The following is a 22,698-nucleotide window of genomic DNA, read 5'->3' as shown; positions in this document are numbered from 1 at the left end:
TGTGGGTGGAAGCCACAGCCTCCACCATCTCCGCAGTTCACATCCCGGGCGTAGAAAACTGGGAAGCAGACTTTCTCAGTCGCCAGGGCATGGACGCAGGGGAATGGTCTCTTCACCCGGACGTGTTTCAAGAGATCTGTTGCCGCTGGGGAACGCCGGACGTCGACCTAATGGCGTCCCGGCACAACAACAAGGTCCCGGCATTCATGGCACGGTCTCAAGATCACAGAGCTCTGGCGGCAGACGCATTAGTTCAGGATTGGTCGCAGTTTCGACTGCCTTATGTATTTCCCCCTCTGGCACTGCTGCCCAGAGTGTTACGCAAGATCAGGTCCGACTGCCGCCGCGCCATCCTCATCGCCCCAGACTGGCCGAGGAGGTCGTGGTACCCGGATCTGTGGCATCTCACGGTGGGTCAACCATGGGCACTACCAGACCGACCAGACTTGCTGTCTCAAGGGCCTTTTTTCCATCTGAATTCTGCGGCCCTCAACCTGACTGTTTGGCTATTGAGTCCTGGATCCTAGCGTCTTCAGGGTTATCTCAAGAGGTCATTGCCACTATGAGACAGGCCAGGAAACCAACGTCCGCCACGATCTACCACAGGACGTGGAGGATCTTCTTATCCTGGTGCTCTGATCAGGGTTTTACTCCCTGGCCGTTTGCCTTGCCCACTTTTCTGTCTTTCCTTCAATCCGGATTGGACAAGGGTTTGTCTCTCGGCTCTCTCAAGGGACAGGTATCGGCGCTTTCCGTGTTTTTTCAAAAGCGTCTAGCCAGGCTTCCGCAGGTACGCACGTTCCTGCAGGGGGTTTGCCACATAGTCCCACCTTACAAGCGTCCGTTAGAACCCTGGGATCTTAACAGGGTGCTAACGGCTCTTCAGAAACCACCTTTCGAGCCGATGAGGGATGTTTCTCTTTCACGCCTTTCGCAGAAGGTGGTCTTCCTAGTGGCAGTCACATCACTTCGGAGAGTGTCTGAGCTAGCAGCGCTGTCATGCAAAGCCCCCTTCCTGGTGTTTCACCAGGATAAGGTGGTTCTGCGTCCGGTCCCGGAATTTCTCCCTAAGGTGGTATCCCCTTTTCATCTCAATCAGGATATCTCCTTACCTTCTTTTTGTCCCAATCCAGTTCACCAATGTGAAAAGGATTTGCACTTGTTAGATCTCGTGAGAGCACTCCGACTCTACATTTCTCGTACGGCGCCCCTGCGCCGTTCTGATGCACTTTTTGTCCTTGTCGCTGGCCAGCGTAAGGGGTCGCAGGCTTCCAAGTCAACCTTGGCTCGGTGGATCAAGGAACCGATTCTTGAGGCCTACCGTTCTTCTGGGCTTCCGGTTCCTTCAGGGCTGAAAGCCCATTCTACCAGAGCCGTGGGTGCGTCCTGGGCATTGCGGCACCAGGCTACGGCTCAGCAGGTGTGTCAGGCGGCTACCTGGTCGAGTCTGCACACTTTCACGAAACACTATCAGGTGCATGCCTATGCTTTGGCAGATGCCAGCCTAGGTAGGCGAGTCCTTCAGGCGGCGGTTGCCCACCTGTAGGAGGGGGCCGTTTTACGGCTCTTTTTATCGAGGTATTCTTTTACCCACCCAGGGACTGCTTTTGGACGTCCCAATTGTCTGGGTCTCCCAATGGAGCGACAAAGAAGGGAATTTTGTTTACTTACCGTAAATTCCTTTTCTTCTAGCTCCTATTGGGAGACCCAGCACCCGCCCCTGTTCCCTTCGGGCTGTTTGTTCTTTTGTGTACACATGTTGTTCATGTTGAATTGTTCTTTAGTTCATGGTTTAGTTCTCCGAACATCCTTCGGATTGAGTTTACCTTAGACCAATTTATAAGTTTCCTCCTTCCTGCTTTGGCACCAAAACTGATGGGCCCGTGATGCACGGGAGGGTGTATAGGCAGAGGGGAGGGGTTACACTTTTTAAAGTGTAATACTTTGTGTGGCCTCCGGAGGCAGAAGCTATACACCCAATTGTCTGGGTCTCCCAATAGGAGCTAGAAGAAAAGGAATTTACGGTAAGTAAACAAAATTCCCTTCATTTGTCTGTCTAGAAATGGGAACACTTCATGCAGCTGAGAGAAACTGACTCTATCTTTTAAATCCTAGGAACTTCCCGGTGGCTATGGCAGGATGAAGCCTGACATTGTCACCTACGGCTCTGGGGTGAGGGGATCTGGCATGAAGGGTGGTTGTCGCTCCTTGTCTGGCACAAGTGTTGCTTCTCCTGTTGTGGCCGGAGCAGTGACTCTGCTTGTTAGGTAACTAAACGCTTTATGGTAAATTTGGGTACTGCAGTTTTTCTACAGAGCGTAAAGTCGTCTTGAAGTCCTAGATTGTGACATGTAGGGGACATAGTTTAGCTCAATGAAACGAGGATGGGGGTTCTTTTTCAGTGCATTTTTGCAACAATCTGTAGAATCTGGTACTATGCTGCAGACAATCCAAAGTAAACTTTCTGCACATCAATTAAATAAATCTGGACCAATGTTCAGCTGTCCACACGATTGGTGGGGTCCACACGATTGGTGGGGTCCAATCGCTTGAACACGCACCGATCTGCTGAACACTTATCCCTGGTACAGTTCAACAGTGGATCCCTTGCTGGAGAATGAATGAAGCAGTTGGTAGGTGTGACTGAGATAAAAATGTACCTGTTTGGCTGATCGTTGAGGGGCCCAGCAGCAGGACGCTCCACTAACCCCTCCCACCCTTTGATCAGAATATTATCATTTACCTGCTACTAGGCTTAATACTAAGTTAGACCCATACTTGATAACAGACTTCAGCATTCACATCATTCCAGGCAGAATTGCAATAAACTCAGTCCTCACCCTGGCTGTGCCCTCATCCATCCTTCCTACAGTCCCCATCCTAGATGTGCCCCCATCATCTCCCAGTCCCTATTGTACACTTGCTTTGGCAAAACTGTCCTGTCAAAGCTTATTTGACTCAAATTATTTTTTTTTTTTTCCTCTGAATGTGTAATCAGAAATTTGTCACCAGGTTTTTTTGCCTCCTAATTTGCTCTGGATAATGTAGAGACAGACCCTGACTCCAGTGATATCATCTACTGCGCTGCTTGCTGTAGTGGATTTTTTTTGCTAAAACAGACCATAACTAGAGGACTAGCTAATATGCTGCCATGTAGTTCTCCATATTCATGAACTCTTTATAACCATAGCTCTCAGCACTGATTGGCAGCTTCCCGTGTGCATAGGCAGAAAGCTGCCAATCAGTGTTGGAGGCATGGTTATACACAGCTCAGCATTGACTACTGCTACATCTACAGCAGAGAAATCTGGGATTTTATTAAAATTGCAGCAAGCAGCCCAGTAAGTGACATTACAGGAATCAGGGTCTCTGCCCCTCCATCTACATCATGTTGGTCTCAGATGGAATAGTTTAAAAAAAAAAAAAGTCAGTTTCCGTATAGTGCCCCTGACTCTTGTTTTCTGACTACTGCGCCTCCTTCCCTGCAGAGTGCATGTGTCATGTACTGGCCTGGCAGTGTTGGTGGCAGATGTGGTGTCCTGCACTGTGTGCTCTATAGCTGATCTGCACAGGGGGACATGCAGAAAGCTGTGCAGAGATGCAATGTGTGCACAGAGGAAACAACGCCGCCACTTTGCTCTACATTTTGGCAGTATGAAATGACTGTTGCACAAACAATGTGACGAAAATACATGCATACATACCTACCTGCAACTAAGATTTAAGCAAATAAAATACAAGTTACCGTATTTTTCGTTTTATAAGACGCACTTTTGTTCCCCCAAATTTTGGGGGGGAAATAGGGGGTGCGTCTTATAATCCAAATATACGGATTATATACTGCAGGGTCCAGGGGAGGTGGGGGCCGCTCTTGAGCGGTGCTGGAGGCTGGTGAGCTGGTGAAGGCTACAGCGTTAGATCTCCTGCTCCCGCTCATATAATATGCACAGCCGCTGTCAATCACCGTGGTGCTGAAACCGCACCGCAGTGACTAGCTGTGGGATCGGCGCATATTATATGTGCCTGTCGTCCCCTTTGATGGCAAATGCCCCCCTGTGTTGGATATGGCCCCCATGCTGCTGCCCATAGTAAAATTAAAAAAACTCTTTACTTACCCCCTCCAGCGTGTCTCCCCGGTCTCCCTTCTGCTGCTGTGATCAGGCACGCAGAGATGTCACTCTGCTGTGCCGATCACATGACCGGCACCGAGAACCAGGAAGTGCAGGAGGCCGGAGCTCAACCCCATGGAGGGAGACACGAGGGGGGACAGCACTGGAGAAGGTAAGGAAAGAGTTTATTTTACTAAAAGCAGCAGCATGGGGGCGATATTTAACACAGGGTGATGTGTGCCAGCCACGGAGGGGGCCCCCCGTGTGCCAGCCACAGGGGAGGGGCTATATTCAATATAAGGTGGCTATATCCAGATTAAGGGGGCTAATTTTAGGATGAGGGGGGCTATGAGGGACATATACCCTATATGATTTGTTAGATGGACACTGGCATTAGATGGATCCCCTTTATTAAAAAATTCTCTACTCCTTCAAATTTGGGGGTGCGTCTTATAAAGCGAAAAATACGGTAGTCCTTTCATACGTCTGTTTCTGGTACGTGGGGCACATGTTTTTTTTACATGCATGCCCCCCCCCTTTTATAAACTGCACCCCTCACACTGCCCAAAACCACATCCAAGAAGTTTAACCCTTTAGGTGCTTCACAGCAACCAAAGCAATGTGGAAGGAAAAAAGGAAAAAAAAAATGTTACTTTTTTACACAGAAATGTTACTTTAGCCATAATTTTCATTTTCACAAGGGGGAAAAGAGTGCACCCTACAATTTATTGTGCATTTTCTGAGTACGCTGATGCCTTATGTGTGGTAAAAATCAATTGTTTGGGCGCATGGCGTAGGTCAAAAGGGAAGGAGCACCATTTGAAATTTTGAACGCAAAATTAGCTGCACTCATTAGCGGACGCCATGTCGGGTTTGAAGACCCCCTGAGGTGCCTAAACAATGGAGCTCCCCCACAAGTGACCCTATTTTGGAAGCTAGAGCCGTCAATTTTTCTAGATGTTTGGTGAGCACTTCGAACCCCTGGGGGCTTCACAGAAGTTTATAACCTTGAGCCGTGAAAAGAGAATTTTTTTTTTTTTTTACTACAAAACTGTTGCTTCAACTAGGTAGTTTTTTTTTTTTTCACAAGGGTATCAGGAAAAAATGCACCATGAAATTTATAGTACATTTTTCTTCATCGTTCCTTATGGGAGACCCAGACCATGGGTGTATAGCTTCTGCCTCCGGAGGACACACAAAGTACTACACTAAAAGTGTAGCTCCTCCCTCCGAGCATATACACCCCCTGGATGACAAATCTAACCAGTTCAATGCTTTGTGTTCAGGAGGTCACACACACACACACATGCATTCTCATCTGATTTTTGATTTTTGATTTCAAAGATTTGGAAGAAAAGCGGGTCCAATCTGGACTCCCGGCATGTCCCTTCTCACCCCACTGTGTCGGCGGTGCTGTTAAGGTTGATTTTACAAGGCTGGAGCCTTCACATGCCGCGCTCCTTCACCATCCCCTGAGGCCCTGGCTTGAAGTGGGAGCCATCACGGTTCTCACTGCTTTGCAGGAGACCGGTCTCCATCCGCAGCCCTTTCAGGATCCTGCCGGACGGAGCGCTCACCCCTCAGGGACCTGGCCCTGCGTCTCATAAGCTAAGTATTGAGACGTTATTCAGGGGTCCCTTGTACATTTATTGTGGGGAGAGTGTGTTATTTCACTTTGCTGTGATTTCCGGCCGGTTCTCTGGTTTTTTCCTAAGAACCGCACCGAGGGTGCCTGCTCGTCGGCCGCATGGGAAAATCTAGGCCCCGGCTTCAGATGCGGCCTAGTTTCGTTTTCAGTGCCCCTGCATGTCAGTCACGCAGGGGAACAGTGCGGCGCCGCCCACGGCCGTTCAGCAGAGGGGAGGACACTCCTCTCTGAGGAGATGTTCCCCTCCCCAGTATTTCTCCTTGGCCCTCCGGTTCCCGCTCTTGGACCTAACCCCGCCCCCCCTCCTCACTCCGGCGCCATTTCTTTGTCGCTCTATTGGGAGACCCAGACAATTGAGACCCAGACAATTGGGTGTATAGCTACTGCCTCCGGAGGCCACACAAAGTATTACACTTAAAAGTGTAAGGCCCCTCCCCTTCTGCCTATACACCCCCCGTGCTCCCACGGGCTCCTCAGTTTTCATGCTTTGTGCGAAGGAGGTCAGACATCCACGCATAGCTCCACTGTTTTAGTCAGCAGCAGCTGCTGACTATGTCGGATGGAAGAAAAGTGGAAGAAAAGTGGGCCCATATAGGGCCCCCAGCATGCTCCCTTCTCACCCCACTCTTGTCTGCGGTGTTGTTAAGGTTGAGGTATCCATTGCGGGTACGGAGGCTGGAGCCCACATGCTGCTTTCCTTCCCCATCCCCCTCAGGGCTCTGGGTGAAGTGGGATCTTACCGGTCTCCAGGCACTGAGACCGTGCTCCATCCACAGACCCGGAGAACCTGCTGGATATGGAGCTGAGTATCGTCAGGGACAGGGCCCTGCTACATTAAGGTACTCTGTGTCCCCGTACAAATCGCGCACACACACACCAGCATGCTGGGTGTGTTAGTACGCCGGGGACAACAGCGCGGAGCGCTTGTGCTATTACTCACTGCAGCTTAGCTGAGTGAGTTTATGTATTAGGAACTGCCGCGCCGGCCGCTGCTGGCTGTTTTTACACTGTGGCGCGGCTGGGACTTGTGGTGCGCCGGGGACTTCCGCGCTGGCCGTGCTTATACGGCCACGCGTATAAATCGAGTCCCCGGCTTTTGCGGCCTAGTTTAGTTTCGTTCCCGCCCCCAGGCCTGCCAGTCAGGGGAAGGGCGGGACGCTGTTCAGAACGTCAGCGCCGAGGGCTGGAGTCTGCTTAGCATACTCCAGCCCCCTCACTGGGCACAGTGAGACGCCAGTTTCCCGCACTTTGTCTGGGGCATGCCCACGGCCCGCCCTTCTCCACAGGACGCCGGCAGCCATTCCTGTTTGCAGTCTGAGCTGGAGAAGGGAGACAAGCTCTTGGAGACCCAGACACAGGATTCGGGCGACCACACACCCGCTTTTGAGCGGGCGGTAAGCAGCACCTGAGGTGCTGACCCCACTAGTGCCGAAGTGTTCATTTGTACTTTATGCTTGTATGTTATACATTGCACTGTACGGTCGCTATTCTTGGCTATATACCCTCCTAGATGGCTAGACAACAGCATGTCGTCCGCAAAAAGCAAGGGTGCCAAGGCACAGGCTTTCTATGCTGCTTGTACCGCATGTGAGGCTGTTCTACCGGCAGGTTCCACTGACCCCCATTGGGTGCAATGCTCCCCTGTAGCACTTGCTCAGCCGGGGTCTCTGCTAGAGGTGGCCCAAGGAGAACCACCTGTGAACACTGTCCAGGTGACAGGGACGGAGTTTGCAGTTTTTGCTGATAGATTGTCTCTAGAGACTTTGCAGTCCAGACCGGTAACTCAGACCATGGGCACTGTTGATTCAATGCTCCCTGGCCCCCCTCATTTGGAACAAATCCGTGCTCCGGGGGGGTCCCATGCATCCCAGGGTGAAGGCTCTGACACGGACGACAGTCCCGGACAGCCTAAGCGAGCTCGCTGGGAGCGGCCCTCGACTTCATCACACTGGTCAGGGTCCCAGCAGGAGGACTCTCTGTATGATGAGGCAGAGGTAGCTGATCAGGATTCTGATCCTGAGACCGCTCTCAATCTGGATACCCCTGATGGTGACGCCATAGTGAATGATCTTATAGCGTCCATCAATGGAATGTTGGATATTTCTCCCTCAGCTCCTCCAGGGGAGGAGTCGGCTTCACAGCAGGAGAAATTCCATTTCAGGTATCCCAAGCGTAAATTGAGTACTTTTCTGGACCACTCTGACTTCAGAGAAGCAGTTCACAAACACCACGCTTATCCAGATAAGCGTTTCTCCAAACGTCTTAAGGATACACGTTATCCCTTTCCCCCTGACGTGGTCAAGTGCTGGACCCAGTGTCCAAAGGTGGATCCTCCAATCTCCAGGCTTGCGACTAGATCCATAGTTGCAGTGGACGATGGGGCTTCACTTAAAGATGCCACTGACAGACAGATGGCGCTCTGGTTGAAATCCATCTATGAAGCTCGGCGCGTCGTTTGCTCCAGCATTCGCAGCTGTATGGGCACTCCAAGCTATTTCAGCTGGTTTTGCGCAGATTGACACTGTCACACGTACATCTGTTCCGCAAGTAGCGTCCTTAACCTCTCAAATGTCTGCATTTGCGTCTTACGCTATTAATGCTGTCCTGGACTCTACGAGCCATAAGGCAGTGGCGTCCGCCAACTCCGTGGTTTTACGCAGAGCCTTGTGGTTAAGGGAAGGGAAGGCAGATTCTGCTTCCAAATAAGTGCTTAACCAGTTTGCCATTTTCTGGTGACAGACTGTTTGGTGAGAGATTGGATGAAATCATTAAACAGTCCAAGGGCAAGGATTCTTCCTTACCCCAGCCCAAACCTAACAAACCCCAACAGAGGAGGGGACAGTCGAGGTTTCGGTCCTTTTGAGGCTCGGGCAGGTCCCAATTCTCCTCGTCCAAAAGGACTCAAAAGGATCGGAGGAGCTCAGATTCTTGGCGGTCTAAGTCACGCCCAAAGAAGGCAGCCGGAGGAACCGCGACCAAGGCGGCTTCCTCATGACTTTCGGCCTCCTCTGTCCGCATCCTCGGTCGGTGGCAGGCTCTCCCGCTTTGGCGACATTTGGCTGCCACAGGTCAAAGACCGTTGGGTGAGAGACATTCTGTCTCACGGGTACAGGATAGAGTTCAGTTCTCGTCCTACGACTCGATTCTTCAGAACTTCTCCACCTCCCGACCGAGCCGGTGCCCTTCTGCAGGCGGGTGCTCTCTAAAGGCAGAAGGAGTGGTGATCCCTGTTCCTCTTCAGGAGCAAGGTCACGGTTTTTACTCCAATTTGTTGTGGTGCCAAAAAAGGACGGGTCTTTCCGTCCTGTTCTGGACCTAACACTGCTCAACAAGCATGTGAAAACCAGGCGGTTCCGGATGGAATCCCTCCGCTCCGTCATCGCCTCAATGTCTCAAGGAGATTTCCTAGCATCAATAGACATCATGGATGCTTATCTCCACGTGCCGATTGCTCCAGAGCACCAGCGTTTTTTCTACGCTTCGTTATAGGAGACGAACACCTTCAGTTCGTAGCCCTGCCTTTCGGTCTGGCGACAGCCCCACGGGTCTTCACCAAGGTCATGGCAGCAGTAGTAGCAGTCCTGCACTCTCAGGGTCACTCTGTGATCCCTTACTTGGACGATCTACTTGTCAAGGCACCCTCTCAAGAGGCATGCCAACACAGCCTGAACGTTGCACTGGAGACTCTCCAGTTTCGGGTGGATCATCAACTTTTCAAAGTCAAATCTGACCCCGACCCAATCGCTAACATATATTGGCATGGAGTTTCATACCCTCTCAGCGATAGTGATGCTTCCGCTGAACAAACAGCGTTCACTACAGACAGGGGTGCAATCTCTCCTTCAGGGCCAGTCGCACCCCTTGAGACGCCTCATGCACTTCCTAGGGAAGATGGTAGCAGCAATGGAGGCAGTCCCTTTCGCGCAGTTTCATCTGCGTCCACTACAATGGGACATTCTCCGCCAATGGGACGGGAAGTCGACGTCCCTACACAGGAACGTCTCCCTTTCTCAGGCGGCCAAGGATTCTCTTCAGTAGTGGCTTCTTCCCACCTCATTGTCAAAAGGAAAGCCTTTCCTACCCCCATCCTGGGCGGTGGTCACAACGGACGCGAGTCTGTCAGGGTGGGGAGCAGTTTTTCTCCACCACAGGGCTCAAGGTACGTGGACTCAGCAGGAGTCCACCCTTCAGATCAATGTTCTGGAAATCAGGGCAGTGTATCTTGCCCTACAAGCCTTCCAGCAGTGGCTGGAAGGCAAGCAGTTCTGAATTTCCACCATATCCGCAGTTCACATCCCGGGCGTAGAAAACTGGGAAGCAGATTTTCTCAGTCGCTAGGGCATGGACGCAGGGGAATGGTCTCTTCACCCGGACGTGTTTCAGGAGATCTGTTGCCGCTGGGAGATGCCGGACGTCGACCTAATGGCGTCCCGGCACAACAACAAGGTCCCAACATTCATGGCACGGTCTCAAGATCACAGAGCTCTGGCGGCAGACGCCTTAGTTCAGGATTGGTCGCAGTTTCAACTCCCTTATGTGTTTCCTCCTCTGGCACTGTTGCCCAGAGTGTTACGCAAGATCAGGTCCGACTGCCGCCGCGCCATCCTCGTCGCTCCAGACGGGCCAACGAGGTCGTGGTACCCGGATCTGTGGCATCTCGCGGTAGGCCAACCGTGGGCTCTACCAGACAGACCAGACTTGCTATCTCAAGGGCCATTTTTCCATCTGAATTCTGCGGCCCTCAACCTGACGGTGTGGCCATTGAGTCCTGGATCCTAGCATCTGCAGGGTTATCTCAAGAGGTCATTACCACTATGAGACAGGCCAGAAAACCCACATCTGCCAAGATCTACCACAGAACGTGGAAGATATTCTTATCTTGGTGCTCTGCTCAGGGAGTTTCTCCCTGGCCATTTGCCTTGCCTACTTTCTTTCCTTCCTGCAATCCGGTTTGGAAAAAGGTTTGTCGCTCGGCTCCCTTAAGGGACAAATCTCAGCGCTCTCTGTATTTTCTCAGAAGCGCCTAGCAACACTTCCTCAGGTACGCACGTTCCTGCAGGGGGTTTGCCGATTAGTCCCTCCTTACAAACGACTGTTAGAACCCTGTGATTTGAACAGAGTGCTGATGGTTCTTCAGAAACCACCATTCGAGCCTATGAGAGTTTTTTCCCTCTCACGCCTTTCGCAGAAAGTGGTTTTCCTTGTGGCAGTCACTTCACTTCGGAGAGTGTCTGTCCGGGCAGCATTGTCGTGCAAGGCCCCCTTCCCGGTGTTTCACCAGGTCAAGGGGTTCTGCGTCCGGTTCCGGAATTTATCTCTAAGGTGGTTTCCCCCCTTTCATCTCAATCAGGGTATCCCCGTACCCTCTGTTTGTCCTCATCCAGTTCACCAATGTGAAAAGGATTTGCACTTGATTAGATCTGGTGAGAGCACTCAGACTCTACATCTATCGTACGGCGCCCCTGCGCCGCTCGGATGCATTCTTGTCCTTGTCGCTAGCCAGCGTAAAGGGTCGCAGGCTTCCAAATCAAGCCCGGCTCGGTGGATCAAGGAACCAATTCTCGAGCTTATCGTTCTGCTGGGCTTCCGGTTCCCTCAGAGCTGAAGGCCCATTCTACCAGAGCTGTGGGTGCGTCCTGGGCTTTGAGGCACCAGGCTACGGCTCAGCATGTGTGTCAGGCGGCTACCTGGTCCAGCCTCCACACTTTCACGAAACACTATCAGGTGCATGCCTATGCTTCGGCGGATGCCAGCATAGGCAGACGAGTCCTTCAGGCGGCAGTTGCCCACTTGTAGGAAGGGGCCGTTTTACGGCTCTACTACGAGGTATTATTTACCCACCCAGGGATTGCTTTTGGACATCCCAATTGTCTGGGTCTCCCAATAGAGCGACAAAGAAGGGAATTTTGTTTACTTACCGTAAATTCCTTTTCTTCTAGCTCTAATTGGGAGACCCAGCGCCCGCCCCTGTTTTTTTGTATATACATGTTGTTCATGTTGAATGGTTTCAGTTCTCCGATATTCCTTCGGATTGAATTTGCTTTAAACCAGTTTATTGGCTTTCCTCCTTCTTGCTTTTGCACTAAAACTGAGGAGCCCGTGGGAGCACGGGGGGTGTATAGGCAGAAGGGGAGGGGCCTTACACTTTTAAGTGTAATACTTTCTTTTTCGCTCTATTGGGAGACCCAGACAATTGGGTGTATAGGCTATGCCTCCGGAGGCAGCACAAAGTATTACACTCAAAAGTGTAAAGCCCCTCCCCTTCTGCCTATACACCCCCCGTGCTCCCACGGGCTCCTCAGTTTTTTGCTTTGTGCGAAGGAGGCAGACATGCAAGCACAGCTCCACAGATTAGTCAGCAGCAGCTGCTGACTAGGTCGGATGGAAGAAAAGTGGGCCCATATAGGGCCCCCAGCATGCTCCCTTCTCACCCCACTTTTGTCGGCGGTGTTGTTAAGGTTGAGGTATCCATTGCGGGTACGGAGGCTGGAGCCCACATGCTGTTTTTCCTTCCCCATCCCCCTTAGGGCTCTGGGTGAAGTGGGATCTTATCGGTCTCCAGGCACTGAGACCGGGCTTCATCCACAACTCCTGTGGAGCCTGATGGATAGGAGCCGATACCGTTCAGGGACATGGCCCTGCATCTTAAAGGTACTCTGTATCCCTATGGGGACCGCGCACGGCATCACCTCAGCTTTGCTGGGTGTGCTAGTGCACCGGGGACCGCGGCGCTGACCGGGTCTATATGTGCCATTACACACTCAGCGTCGCTGAGTGTGTTTATATGTAAGGGCTACCGCACTGACCGCCGTTGCCACGGGACACTGCGGCGCGGCTGGGACTTGTAGTTCGCCGGGGACTTTCACGCGGCCGCGCTTTTACGGCGGCCGCGTTTATTACTACAGTCCCCGGCTTCATTGCGGCCTAGTTTCCCTTTTTTTCTCCCGCCCTCAGCCCTGACAGGCAGGGGAAGGGCGGGACGCTGCACGGAGCGAGCAGCAATGAGGGCTGGAGTATGATTTACATGCTCCACTCCCCTCACTGTGCACAGTATGAGCGCCCGTTTCGCGCTCTTTCTAGGCCACGCCCACAGCTTCCTCAGCTCGTCAGGACGCCGCAGCCATTCCTGTCAGCTCCACCGACGCTGCAGAGAGGGACATATTCATCGGAGACCCAGACACGGTCTCTGGTGGCCTCACAACCGCTTAGGCGGCTGGTAAGCAGCACATGTGGTGCTAGCCCCATGGTGCTGTATTGTATTGGTACATTATTTGTGTACTGTATATAATTTACACTGTATGAGCACAGTTCTTTCTGGCTATATACCCTATTGTGTTACTCAGGGAAAACTATAGCATGGCGCCCACAAAAGGCAGGGGTGCCAAAACACAGGCTTATTATGTTGCCTGCGCCGCATGTAAGACCCAGGTGGCAGCAAGACCCCTGTGACACTTCCTCAGCCGGATCCTCTGCTAAGAGGGGCCCAGGGGGAGCCACCTGTTGTCACTGTCCAGGTGACAGGGACTGAGTTTGCAGCCTTTAAGGATCAACTATCTGAGACTATGGCTAAGATACTAGAAGCCTTGCAGTCCAGACCGGTATCTCAGCAAAGGGACTCTGTTGAATCATTGTTCCCTGACCCCCCTCAGTTGGACCAACAAGGTCCTCACGGGGTATCTCATACATCCCAGACGGAGGGTTCGGACTTAGAACCTAGCCCCAGATCGTCTAAGCGGGCCCGCTTAGAATTCCCTCGACATCATATTATTTAGGGTCTCAGCGGGGGGATTCTCTGGTTGATGATGCGGAGACAGCTGATCAGGATTCTGATCCTGGGAGCGCTCTCAATCTTAATTCTCCAGACGGGGACGCTATAGTGAATGATCTTATTGCATCCATTCATCAGTTGCTGGATATTCTTCCCTCAGCCCCTCCGGCGGAGGAGTCAGATTCTCAGCAGGAGAAATTTCGCTTCAGGTTCCCCAAGCGTACACAGAGTATGTTTCTAGACCACTCTGATGTCAGAGAGGCAATCCAGAATCACCATGCTTGTCCGGATAAGCGTTTCTCTAAGCGCCTTAAGGATACACGTTATCCTTTTCCCCCGGAAGTGGTTAAAGGTTGGATTCAATGTCCCAAAGTGGATCCTCCAATCTCCAGACTGGCGGCTAGATCCATACTTGCAGTGGAAGATGGGGCCTCGCTTAAACATGCCACTGACAGGCAGATGGAGCTCTGGATGAAATCCATCTATGAAGCTATCGGAGCTTCTTTTGCCCCAGCATTCGCAGCCGTATGGGCGCTACAAGCTATATCAGCAGGTCAAGCGAAAATTGAAGCGGCCGCGCCACACGTGGCTTCCATTACCTCCCAGACCTCGGCAATTGCGTCTTACGCTATGAATGCTGTCCTGGACTCTGTGAGCCGTACGGCAGTTGCGACCGCCAATTCGGTAGTAGTCCGCAGGGCCTTGTGGCTACGGGAGTGGAAGGCAGATTCCGCTTCCAAAAAAAGCGTTTAACCGGTTTGCCAATTTCTGGCGACAGGCTCTTTGGCGAGCGCCTGGATGAAATCATCAAACAATCCAAGGGAAAGGATACATCCTTACCCCAGCCCAAGCAGAACCTCTCCCAACAGAGGAGAGGGCAGTCGAGGTTTCGGTCCTTTCGGGGCGCGGGCAGGTCCCAATTCTCCTCGTCCAAAAGGTCTCAGAAAGAACAAAGGAACTCTGATGCACGGCGGTCTAAGTCACGTCCTAAAAAGGCCATTGGGAGCACCGCTAACAAAGCGGCTGCCTCATGACTTTCTACCTCCTCTAGTAGCATCCTCGGTCGGTGGCAGGCTCTCCCGCTTTTGCGACACCTGGCTGCCACAAATAAAAGACCGCTGGGTGAGAGACATTCTCTCTCACGGTTACAAGATAGAGTTCATCTCTCGTCCCCCGACTCGATTCTTCCGGTCCTCTCCGCCTCCCGAGCGAGCCGAGGCTCTTCGGCAGGCGCTGGGCACCCTGAAGGCAGAAGGAGTGGTGGTCCATGTTCCTCTTCAGCAACAGGGCCACGGTTTTTACTCCAATTTGTTTGTGGTCCCAAAGAAGGACGGGTCCTTCCGTCCTGTCCTGGACCTGAAACTTCTCAACAAACACGTAAAGACCAGGCGGTTCCGGATGGAATCCCTCCGTTCCGTCATCGCCTCAATGTCCCAGGGAGATTTCCTTGCATCGATCGATATCAAAGATGCTTATCTCCACGTTCCGATTGCCCCAGAGCACCAACGCTTCTTGCGCTTCGCCATGGAAAACGAACACCTACAGTTCGTGGCACTACCATTCGGCCTGGCAACAGCCCCACGGGTTTTCACCAAGGTTATGGCTACTGTAGTAGCGGTCCTCCAGTCTCAGGGTCATTCTGTGATCCCGTACTTGGACGATCTGTTGATCAAGGCACCCTCTCAAGAGGCATGCCAACTCAGCCTCGACGTTACCCTGGAGACTCTCCAGAGTTTCGGGTGGATCATCAATTTTCCAAAGTCAAATCTGACACCGGCCCAATCGCTGACGTACCTTGGCATGGAGTTTCATACCCTCTCAGCGATAGTGAAGCTTCCGCTGATCAAACAGCAGTCACTACAGAAAGGGGTACAGTCTCTCCTTCAAGGCCAGTCACACCCCTTGAGGCGCCTCATGCACTTCTTGGGGAAGATGGTGGCAGCAATGGAAGCAGTCCCTTTCGCGCAGTTTCACCTGCGTCCCCTTCAATGGGACATACTACGCAAATGGGACAGGAAGCCGACGTCCCTCGACAGGACCGTCTCCCTCTCTCAGGCGACCAAAGCCTCCCTTCGGTGGTGGCTTCTTCCCACTTCATTATCGAAGGGGAAATCCTTCCTTCCCCCATCCTGGGAAGTAGTCACGACAGACGCGAGTCTGTCAGGATGGGGAGCGGTTTTTTCTCCACCACAGGACTCAGGGTACGTGGACACGGCAAGAGTCCTCGCTTCAGATCAATGTTCTGGAAATTCGGGCAGTGTATCTTGCCCTGAAAGCGTTCCAGCAGTGGCTGGCAGGCAAGCAGATCCGAATTCAGTCGGACAATTCCACAGCGGTGGCATACATCAATCACCAAGGCGGCACATGCAGTCGTCAAGCCTTTCAGGAAGTCCGGCGGATCTTGATGTGGGTGGAAGCCACGTCCTCCACCATATCCGCAGTTCACATCCCAGGCGTGGAAAACTGGGAAGCAGATTATCTCAGTCGCCAGGGCATGGACGCAGGGGAATGGTCCCTTCACCCGGACGTGTTTCAGGAGATCTGTTGCCGCTGGGGGGTGCCGGACGTCGACCTCATGGCGTCCCGGCACAACAACAAGGTACCGACGTTCATGGCACGGTCTCAAGACCCCAGAGCTCTGGCGGCAGACGCCTTAGTTCAGGTTTGGTCGCAGTTTCAGCTCCCGTATGTGTTTCCTCCGCTGGCACTGTTGCCCAGAGTGTTACGCAAGATCAGGGCCGACTGCCGCCGCGCCATCCTCGTCGCTCCAGACTGGCCGAGGAGGTCGTGGTACCCGGATCTGTGGCATCTCACGGTCGGCCAACCGTGGGCACTACCAGACCGACCAGACTTGCTGTCTCAAGGGCCGTTTTTCCATCTGAATTCTGCGGCCCTCAACCTGACTGCGTGGCCATTGAGCCCTGGATCCTAGCGTCTTCAGGATTATCTCAGGATGTCATTGCCACTATGAGACAGGCTAGGAAACCAACGTCCGCCAAGATCTATCACAGGACGTGAAAAATTTTTCTGTCATGGTGCTCTGCTCAGGGTTTTTCTCCCTGGCCATTTGCATTACCTACTTTTCTGTCCTTCCTTCAATCTGGACTGGAAAAGGGTTTGTCGCTTGGCTCCCTTAAGGGACAAGTTTCTGCGCTCTCGGTGTTTTTCCAGAAGCGCCTAGCTAGACTTCCACAGGTATGCACGTTCCTGCAGGGAGTTTGTCACATCGTTCCACCTTACAAGCGGCCGTTAGAACCCTGGGATCTGAACAGGGTGCTGATGGTTCTTCAGAAACCACCATTCGAGCCAATGAGAGATATCTCTCTCTCACGCCTTTCGCAGAAGGTGGTCTTCCTAGTAGCAGTCACCTCTCTTCGGAGAGTGTCTGAGCTAGCAGCGTTGTCATGCAAAGCTCCTTTTCTGGTGTTTCACCAGGACAAGGTAGTTCTACGTCCGGTTCCGGAATTTCTCCCTAAGGTTGTATCCCCCTTTCATCTCAATCAGGATATCTCCTTACCTTCTTTTTATCCTCATCCAGTTCACCAATGTGAAAAGGATTTGCACTTGTTAGATCTGGTGAGAGCACTCAGATTCTACATTTCTCGTACGGCGCCCCTGCGCCGCTCGGATGCACTCTTTGTCCTTGTCGCTGGCCAGCGTAAAGGGTCACAGGCTTCCAAATCAACCCTGGCTCGGTGGATCAAAGAGCCAATTATCGAAGCTTACCGTTCGGCTGGGCTTCCGGTTCCCTCAGGGCTGAAGGCCCATTCTACCAGAGCCGTGGGCGCGTCCTGGGCTTTGAGGCACCAGGCTACGGCTCAGCAGGTGTGTCAGGCGGCTACCTGGTCGAGCCTGCACACTTTCACGAAACACTATCAGGTGCATACCTATGCTGCGGCGGATGCCAGCCTAGGTAGACGAGTCCTTCAGGCGGCGGTTGCCCACCTGTAGGAAAGGGCCGTTTTACGGCTCTCTTACGAGGTATTCTTTTACCCACCCAGGGACTGCTTTTGGACGTCCCAATTGTCTGGGTCTCCCAATAGAGCGAAAAAGAACGGAATTTTGTTTACTTACCGTAAATTCCTTTTCTTCTAGCTCTAATTGGGAGACCCAGCACCCGCCCCTGTTTATTTGTGTACACATGTTGTTCATGTTGAATGGTTTCAGTTCTCCGATATTCCTTCGGATTGAAGTTACTTTAAACCAGTTTATAATTTTTTTTCCTCCTTCTTGCTTTTGCACCAAAACTGAGGAGCCCGTGGGAGCACGGGGGGTGTATAGGCAGAAGGGGAGGGGCTTAACACTTTTGAGTGTAATACTTTGTGCTGCCTCCGGAGGCATAGCCTATACACCCAATTGTCTGGGTCTCCCAATTAGAGCTAGAAGAAAAGGAATTTACGGTAAGTAAACAAAATTCCGTTCTTGTGTGGCCTCCGGAGGCAGTAGCTATACACCCAATTGTCTGGGTCTCAATTGTCTGGGTCTCCCAATTAGAGCTAGAAGAAAAGGAATTTACGGTAAGTAAACAAAATTCCCTTCTTTATCAGCGTTCAAACACTGATCGGCGCTGGCTGCTGCAGCTACTGCATCTGTCTGGGGGTCCAAGCTGGGAATCCGGAGGGCACACAAAAGCGGTCTGGTAAGCCACAACCTCTGGTTGTGGACTTTATTATACACTCTCTGGGGGTCATTCTGAAGGAGTGTATTCTTTACTGCAGAGCCTCCACCTCAGCAGCATGTCTCTCACTAGGAGCAAGGCTGCAAGGCTTTACTCTATATGCACTGCATGCCAGCTCATACTGCCTGAACCGAGCACATATCCACATTGTGATGCCTGCTCTAACATGGTGTCTCAGCCTGGAGCCTCCCCAGGGGTCTCTCCGGCTGCTCCAGCCCCGGTGGCTGAACCCCCGGCTTGGGTAGCATCGTTTTCTAAAGCTATCTCCCAGTCCTTTGCCGACTCCATGGGACAGCTGTCCCGGACTCTGCTGACAATGCATCAGCCCTCTTCTCAGGGCGCCTCTGCTGCTCCGACTTGCTCTGCAGAGCTCACAGAGGATTTTTTTTATCTGTTCCCGGACCCCGTCCTCCTAAACGGAGACGCAGGGACTCTTCTTCCTCGTCCCACGGCTCTGATTCACGAGCTGAATTACAGGGCGAGGAGGATGCCTTTACTGTGGGCTCGGACGCTACCTCTATGTACCCCATTGATCTATCTGAGGGTGATGCGGATGTTAGTGACTTGATTGCGTCCATTAATTCCGTACTGGACCTCAATCCACCAGTGTCAGAGGAACAAGCTTCTCTGGTAGAAAAACACCAGTTTACCTCACTTAAGAGAGCAAGGAGTATGTTTTTTTTTTTTTAACCACTCCAGTTTTCAGGCCACTGTGACCAAGCCCATGGCCTGTCCTGACAAACGCTTCCCAAAGCGTAGTTCTGATGACCGTTTTCCCTTTCCACCTGAGGTGGTCAAGGAGTGGGCTCATTCACCAAAGGTAGATCCTCCGGTGTCTAGGATCTCAGCCCGGACAGTTGTATCGGTGGCCGATGGCACCTCACTTAAGGATCCCACTGACCGCCAGGTTGACCTTCTGGCCAAATCTGTATATGAGGCGGCAGGGGCCTCGTTCTCCCCGTCTTTTGCAGCAGTGTGGGCTCTTAAGGCAGTCTCTGCTTCTCTGGCGGAGATACATTCCCTCGCCAGGGACTCTATGCCCGAAATGGTTGCCTTAACTTCCCAGGCTTCGGCTTTTTCATCCTATGCCATGTCTGCCATTCTGGAGGCTTCTCACCGCACGGCGGTGGCTTCCACGAATTCCCTCGCGATCCGCAGGATCTTGTGGCTTCGAGAGTGGAAAGCAGACGCTTCTTCCAAGTACCTTGCTGGGCTCCCCTTTGCTGGGTCCCGGCTGTTAGGTGAACAACTGTATGAAATTATTAAGGAAGCTACCGGCGGGAAGAGTACTTCCTTGCCACAAACTAAAACCAGGAAACCTGTCCAGGGCAGGAACCAGTCGAGGTTTCGTTCCTTTCGTTCCTCTAACTGGTCATCCTCTATGCCCTCAGCCTCGTCCACTAACTCAGCCAAGGATCGAAAACCCAGCTGGCGCGCGAAGCCGCGTCCTCAGAAGAACGGAGGAGCCGCTGCCACTAAGGCAGCCTCCTCTTGACTATCTGGCTGGGCCAACAACATCCTTGGTCGGTGGCAGGCTCTCCCACTTTGGCGACGTGTGGTTTCAACACGTCTCCGATCAGTGGGTGCGGGATATCATCTCCCACGGCTACAGGATAGAATTTTCTTCCAGCCCGCCAAACAGATTTTTTCTGTCCACTCCCCCCTGCTCCACAGCCGCCGCCTTCTCTCAGGCCGTGGCATCCTTGCAGACCAACGGAGTAATTGTTCCGGTTCCCGCCCGGGAACGGTTCAGAGGTTTCTACTCAAACCTCTTCCTAGTCCCCAAGAAGGACGGTTCCTTCCGGCCCATCCTGGATCTCAAGCTTCTCAACAAGCATGTTCAGGTGCGGCACTTTCGCATGGAATCTCTGCGATCGGTCATTGCCTCAATGACCCAAGGAGATTTTCTAGCATCCATCGACATCAGAGATGCCTATCTGCATGTGCCAATTGCAGTTTCACACCAGCGTTGGCTACGTTTTGCAATCGGAGAGGAACATTTCCAATTCGTGGCTCTCCCCTTCGGGTTAGCCACGGCCCCTCGTGTATTCACCAAGGTCATGGCAGCAGTGGTTGCGGTTCTGCACCTCCAGGGGTTGGCAGTGATTCCTTACCTGGACGACCTTCTAGTCAAGGCTTCATCCAGTGCAGACGGTCAGCGGAGTGTCTCGCTCACTCTCGCCACGCTTGTTCAATTCGGGTGGCTTGTCAATCTGCCAAAGTCCACTCTGACCCCGACCCAGAAACTTACGTACCTAGGGATGCAATTCGAGACTCTGCCTGCACTTGTGAAGCTGCCCTTAGTCAAACAGCAGTCCCTTCATCTGGCGGTGCGTTCTCTATTAAAGCCCCGCCGTCATTCCATCAGGCACCTCATGCAGGTGCTGGGTCAGATGGTGGCGTCAATGGAAGCGGTTCCCTTTGCCCAGTTCCATCTGCGTCCTCTGCAGCTGGACATTCTGCGCCTTTGGAACAAGAGGACCTCTTCCTTGCACAGGCTAGTGGCTCTGTCGCCACAGACCAGGAGCTCTCTTCAGTGGTGGCTTCGGCCCCTCTCTCTGTCTCAGGGACGCTCCTTCCTGTCTCCGTCCTGGGTGATCCTCACCACGGACGCAAGTCTCTCCGGCTGGGGAGCAGTTTTTCTCCACCACAGAGCACAGGGCACTTGGACTCCGTCCGAATCAGCCCTCTCGATCAATGTGCTGGAAATTAGAGCTGTGCTCCTAGCTCTCGTAGCCTTTCACCACCTGTTGGCGGGCAAGCACATTCGAGTCCAGTCGGACAACGCGACAGCAGTTGCCTACATCAATCACCAGGGCGGGACTCGCAGCCGCCTGGCGATGTTGGAGGTTCAACGCATCTTTCAGTGGACGGAGGACTCCAAGTCCACCATATCCGCAGTCCACATCCCAGGCGTAGAAAACTGGGAGGCAGATTATCTCAGCCGTCAAACCGTGGACAGCGGCGAGTGGGCCCTGCATCCGGCAGTGTTCCGGTCAATCTGCCGCAAGTGGGGAACTCCGGAAGTGGATCTAATGGCATCCCGGCACAACAACAAGGTCCCGGTTTACGTGGCTCGCTCCCACGATCCTCAGGCCTTGGCAGCGGACGCGCTGGTTCAGGATTGGTCCCAGTTCCGTCTGGCCTACGTGTTTCCCCCTCTAGCTCTCTTGCCCAGAGTCCTGCGCAAGATCAGAATGGAGGGCCGTCGGGTCATAATCATTGCTCCAGACTGGCCCAGGCCAGCTTGGTACCCAGACCTGCTCCGTCTGTCCGTAGAGGTGCCGTGGCATCTCCCAGACCGCCCAGACCTTCTCTCTCAAGGTCCGTTTTTCCGCCAGAATTCTGCGGCTCTCAGATTGACGGCGTGGCTCTTGAGTCCTGGATCCTGACGGCTTCAGGCATTCCTTCCGAGGTCATCTCTACTATGACTCAGGCTCGGAAGTCTTCCTCGGCCAGGATTTACCACAGGACTTGGAGAATTTTCCTGTCCTGGTGTCGCTCTTCCGGCCATGCTCCTTGGCCGTTTTCCTTGCCGACCATCCTGTCCTTTCTACAATCCGGTCTGCAGCTAGGACTATCCCTCAATTCCCTCAAGGGACAGGTCTCGGCTCTGTCAGTGTTGTTCCAGCGGCGTATCGCCCGACTGGCCCAGGTGCGCACCTTCATGCAGGGCGCATCTCAAATCATTCCTCCTTACCGGCGGCCTTTGGATCCCTGGGACCTTAATCTGGTCCTCACGGCCTTACAGAAACCCCCCTTTGAGCCTCTTAGGGAGGTTTCTTTGTTTCGACTTTCACAGAAAGTGGTCTTTCTGGTGGCCATAACTTCTCTCAGGAGAGTCTCTGATTTGGCTGCGCTCTCTTCGGAGTCACCCTTTTTGGTTTTTCACCAAGACAAGGTGGTTCTCCGTCCGACTCCGGACTTTCTCCCTAAGGTGGTGTCTTCTTTCCACCTTAACCAGGACAATTCATTGCCTTCCCTTTTGTCCGGCCCCTGTGCATCGCTTTCAGAAAGCGTTGCATACTTTAGATCTGGTGCGGGCGCTCCGGATCTATGTGTCACGCACCGCCGCTCTCAGGCGGTGCACCTCTTTTTGTGCTAACCACAGGTCAGCGCAAGGGTCTCTCGGCTTCTAAACCGACTCTGGCTCGTTGGATTAGGTCGGCCATATCCGATGCCTACCAATGTTCTCAGGTGCCTCCCCCGCCGGGGATTAAGGCGCACTCGACCAGAGCTGTCGGTGCCTCTTGGGCTTTCAGGCACCAGGCTACGGCTCAGCAGGTCTGTCAGGCTGCCACTTGGTCTAGTCTGCACACCTTTTCGAAGCACTACCAAGTGCATGCTCATGCTTCGGCAGATGCGAGCTTGGGCAGACGCATCCTTCAGGCGGCTGTCGCCCATTTGTGAAGTTAGGTTTTGCCTACTTCTCAGTTTCTGTTTATTTCCCACCCATGGACTGCTTTGAGACGTCCCATGGTCTGGGTCTCCCATA

The 22,698-nt window shown here is 52.9% G+C and overlaps 1 protein-coding gene across 3 annotated transcripts in view; it reads left to right on the top strand.

The window, feature by feature from the left end:
• The window catches only part of MBTPS1 (membrane bound transcription factor peptidase, site 1), a 124,895-nt gene that overhangs the window by 33,623 nt on the left and 68,574 nt on the right, over positions 1 to 22,698 (top strand). For all 3 annotated transcript variants that reach the window (XM_075325698.1, XM_075325701.1, XM_075325699.1), the window contains one exon: positions 2,116 to 2,267. In XM_075325698.1, coding sequence (XP_075181813.1) covers positions 2,116 to 2,267 — 152 coding nt within the window. The remainder of the gene's footprint in view (positions 1 to 2,115; positions 2,268 to 22,698) is intronic.

The sequence above is a fragment of the Anomaloglossus baeobatrachus genome, chromosome 10 (genome assembly GCF_048569485.1).
Source record: "Anomaloglossus baeobatrachus isolate aAnoBae1 chromosome 10, aAnoBae1.hap1, whole genome shotgun sequence".
Taxonomy (NCBI): Eukaryota; Metazoa; Chordata; class Amphibia; order Anura; family Aromobatidae; genus Anomaloglossus; species Anomaloglossus baeobatrachus.
Note: the sequence above shows the minus strand (reverse complement) of the source record. Positions and strands in the feature narration are given on the sequence as shown.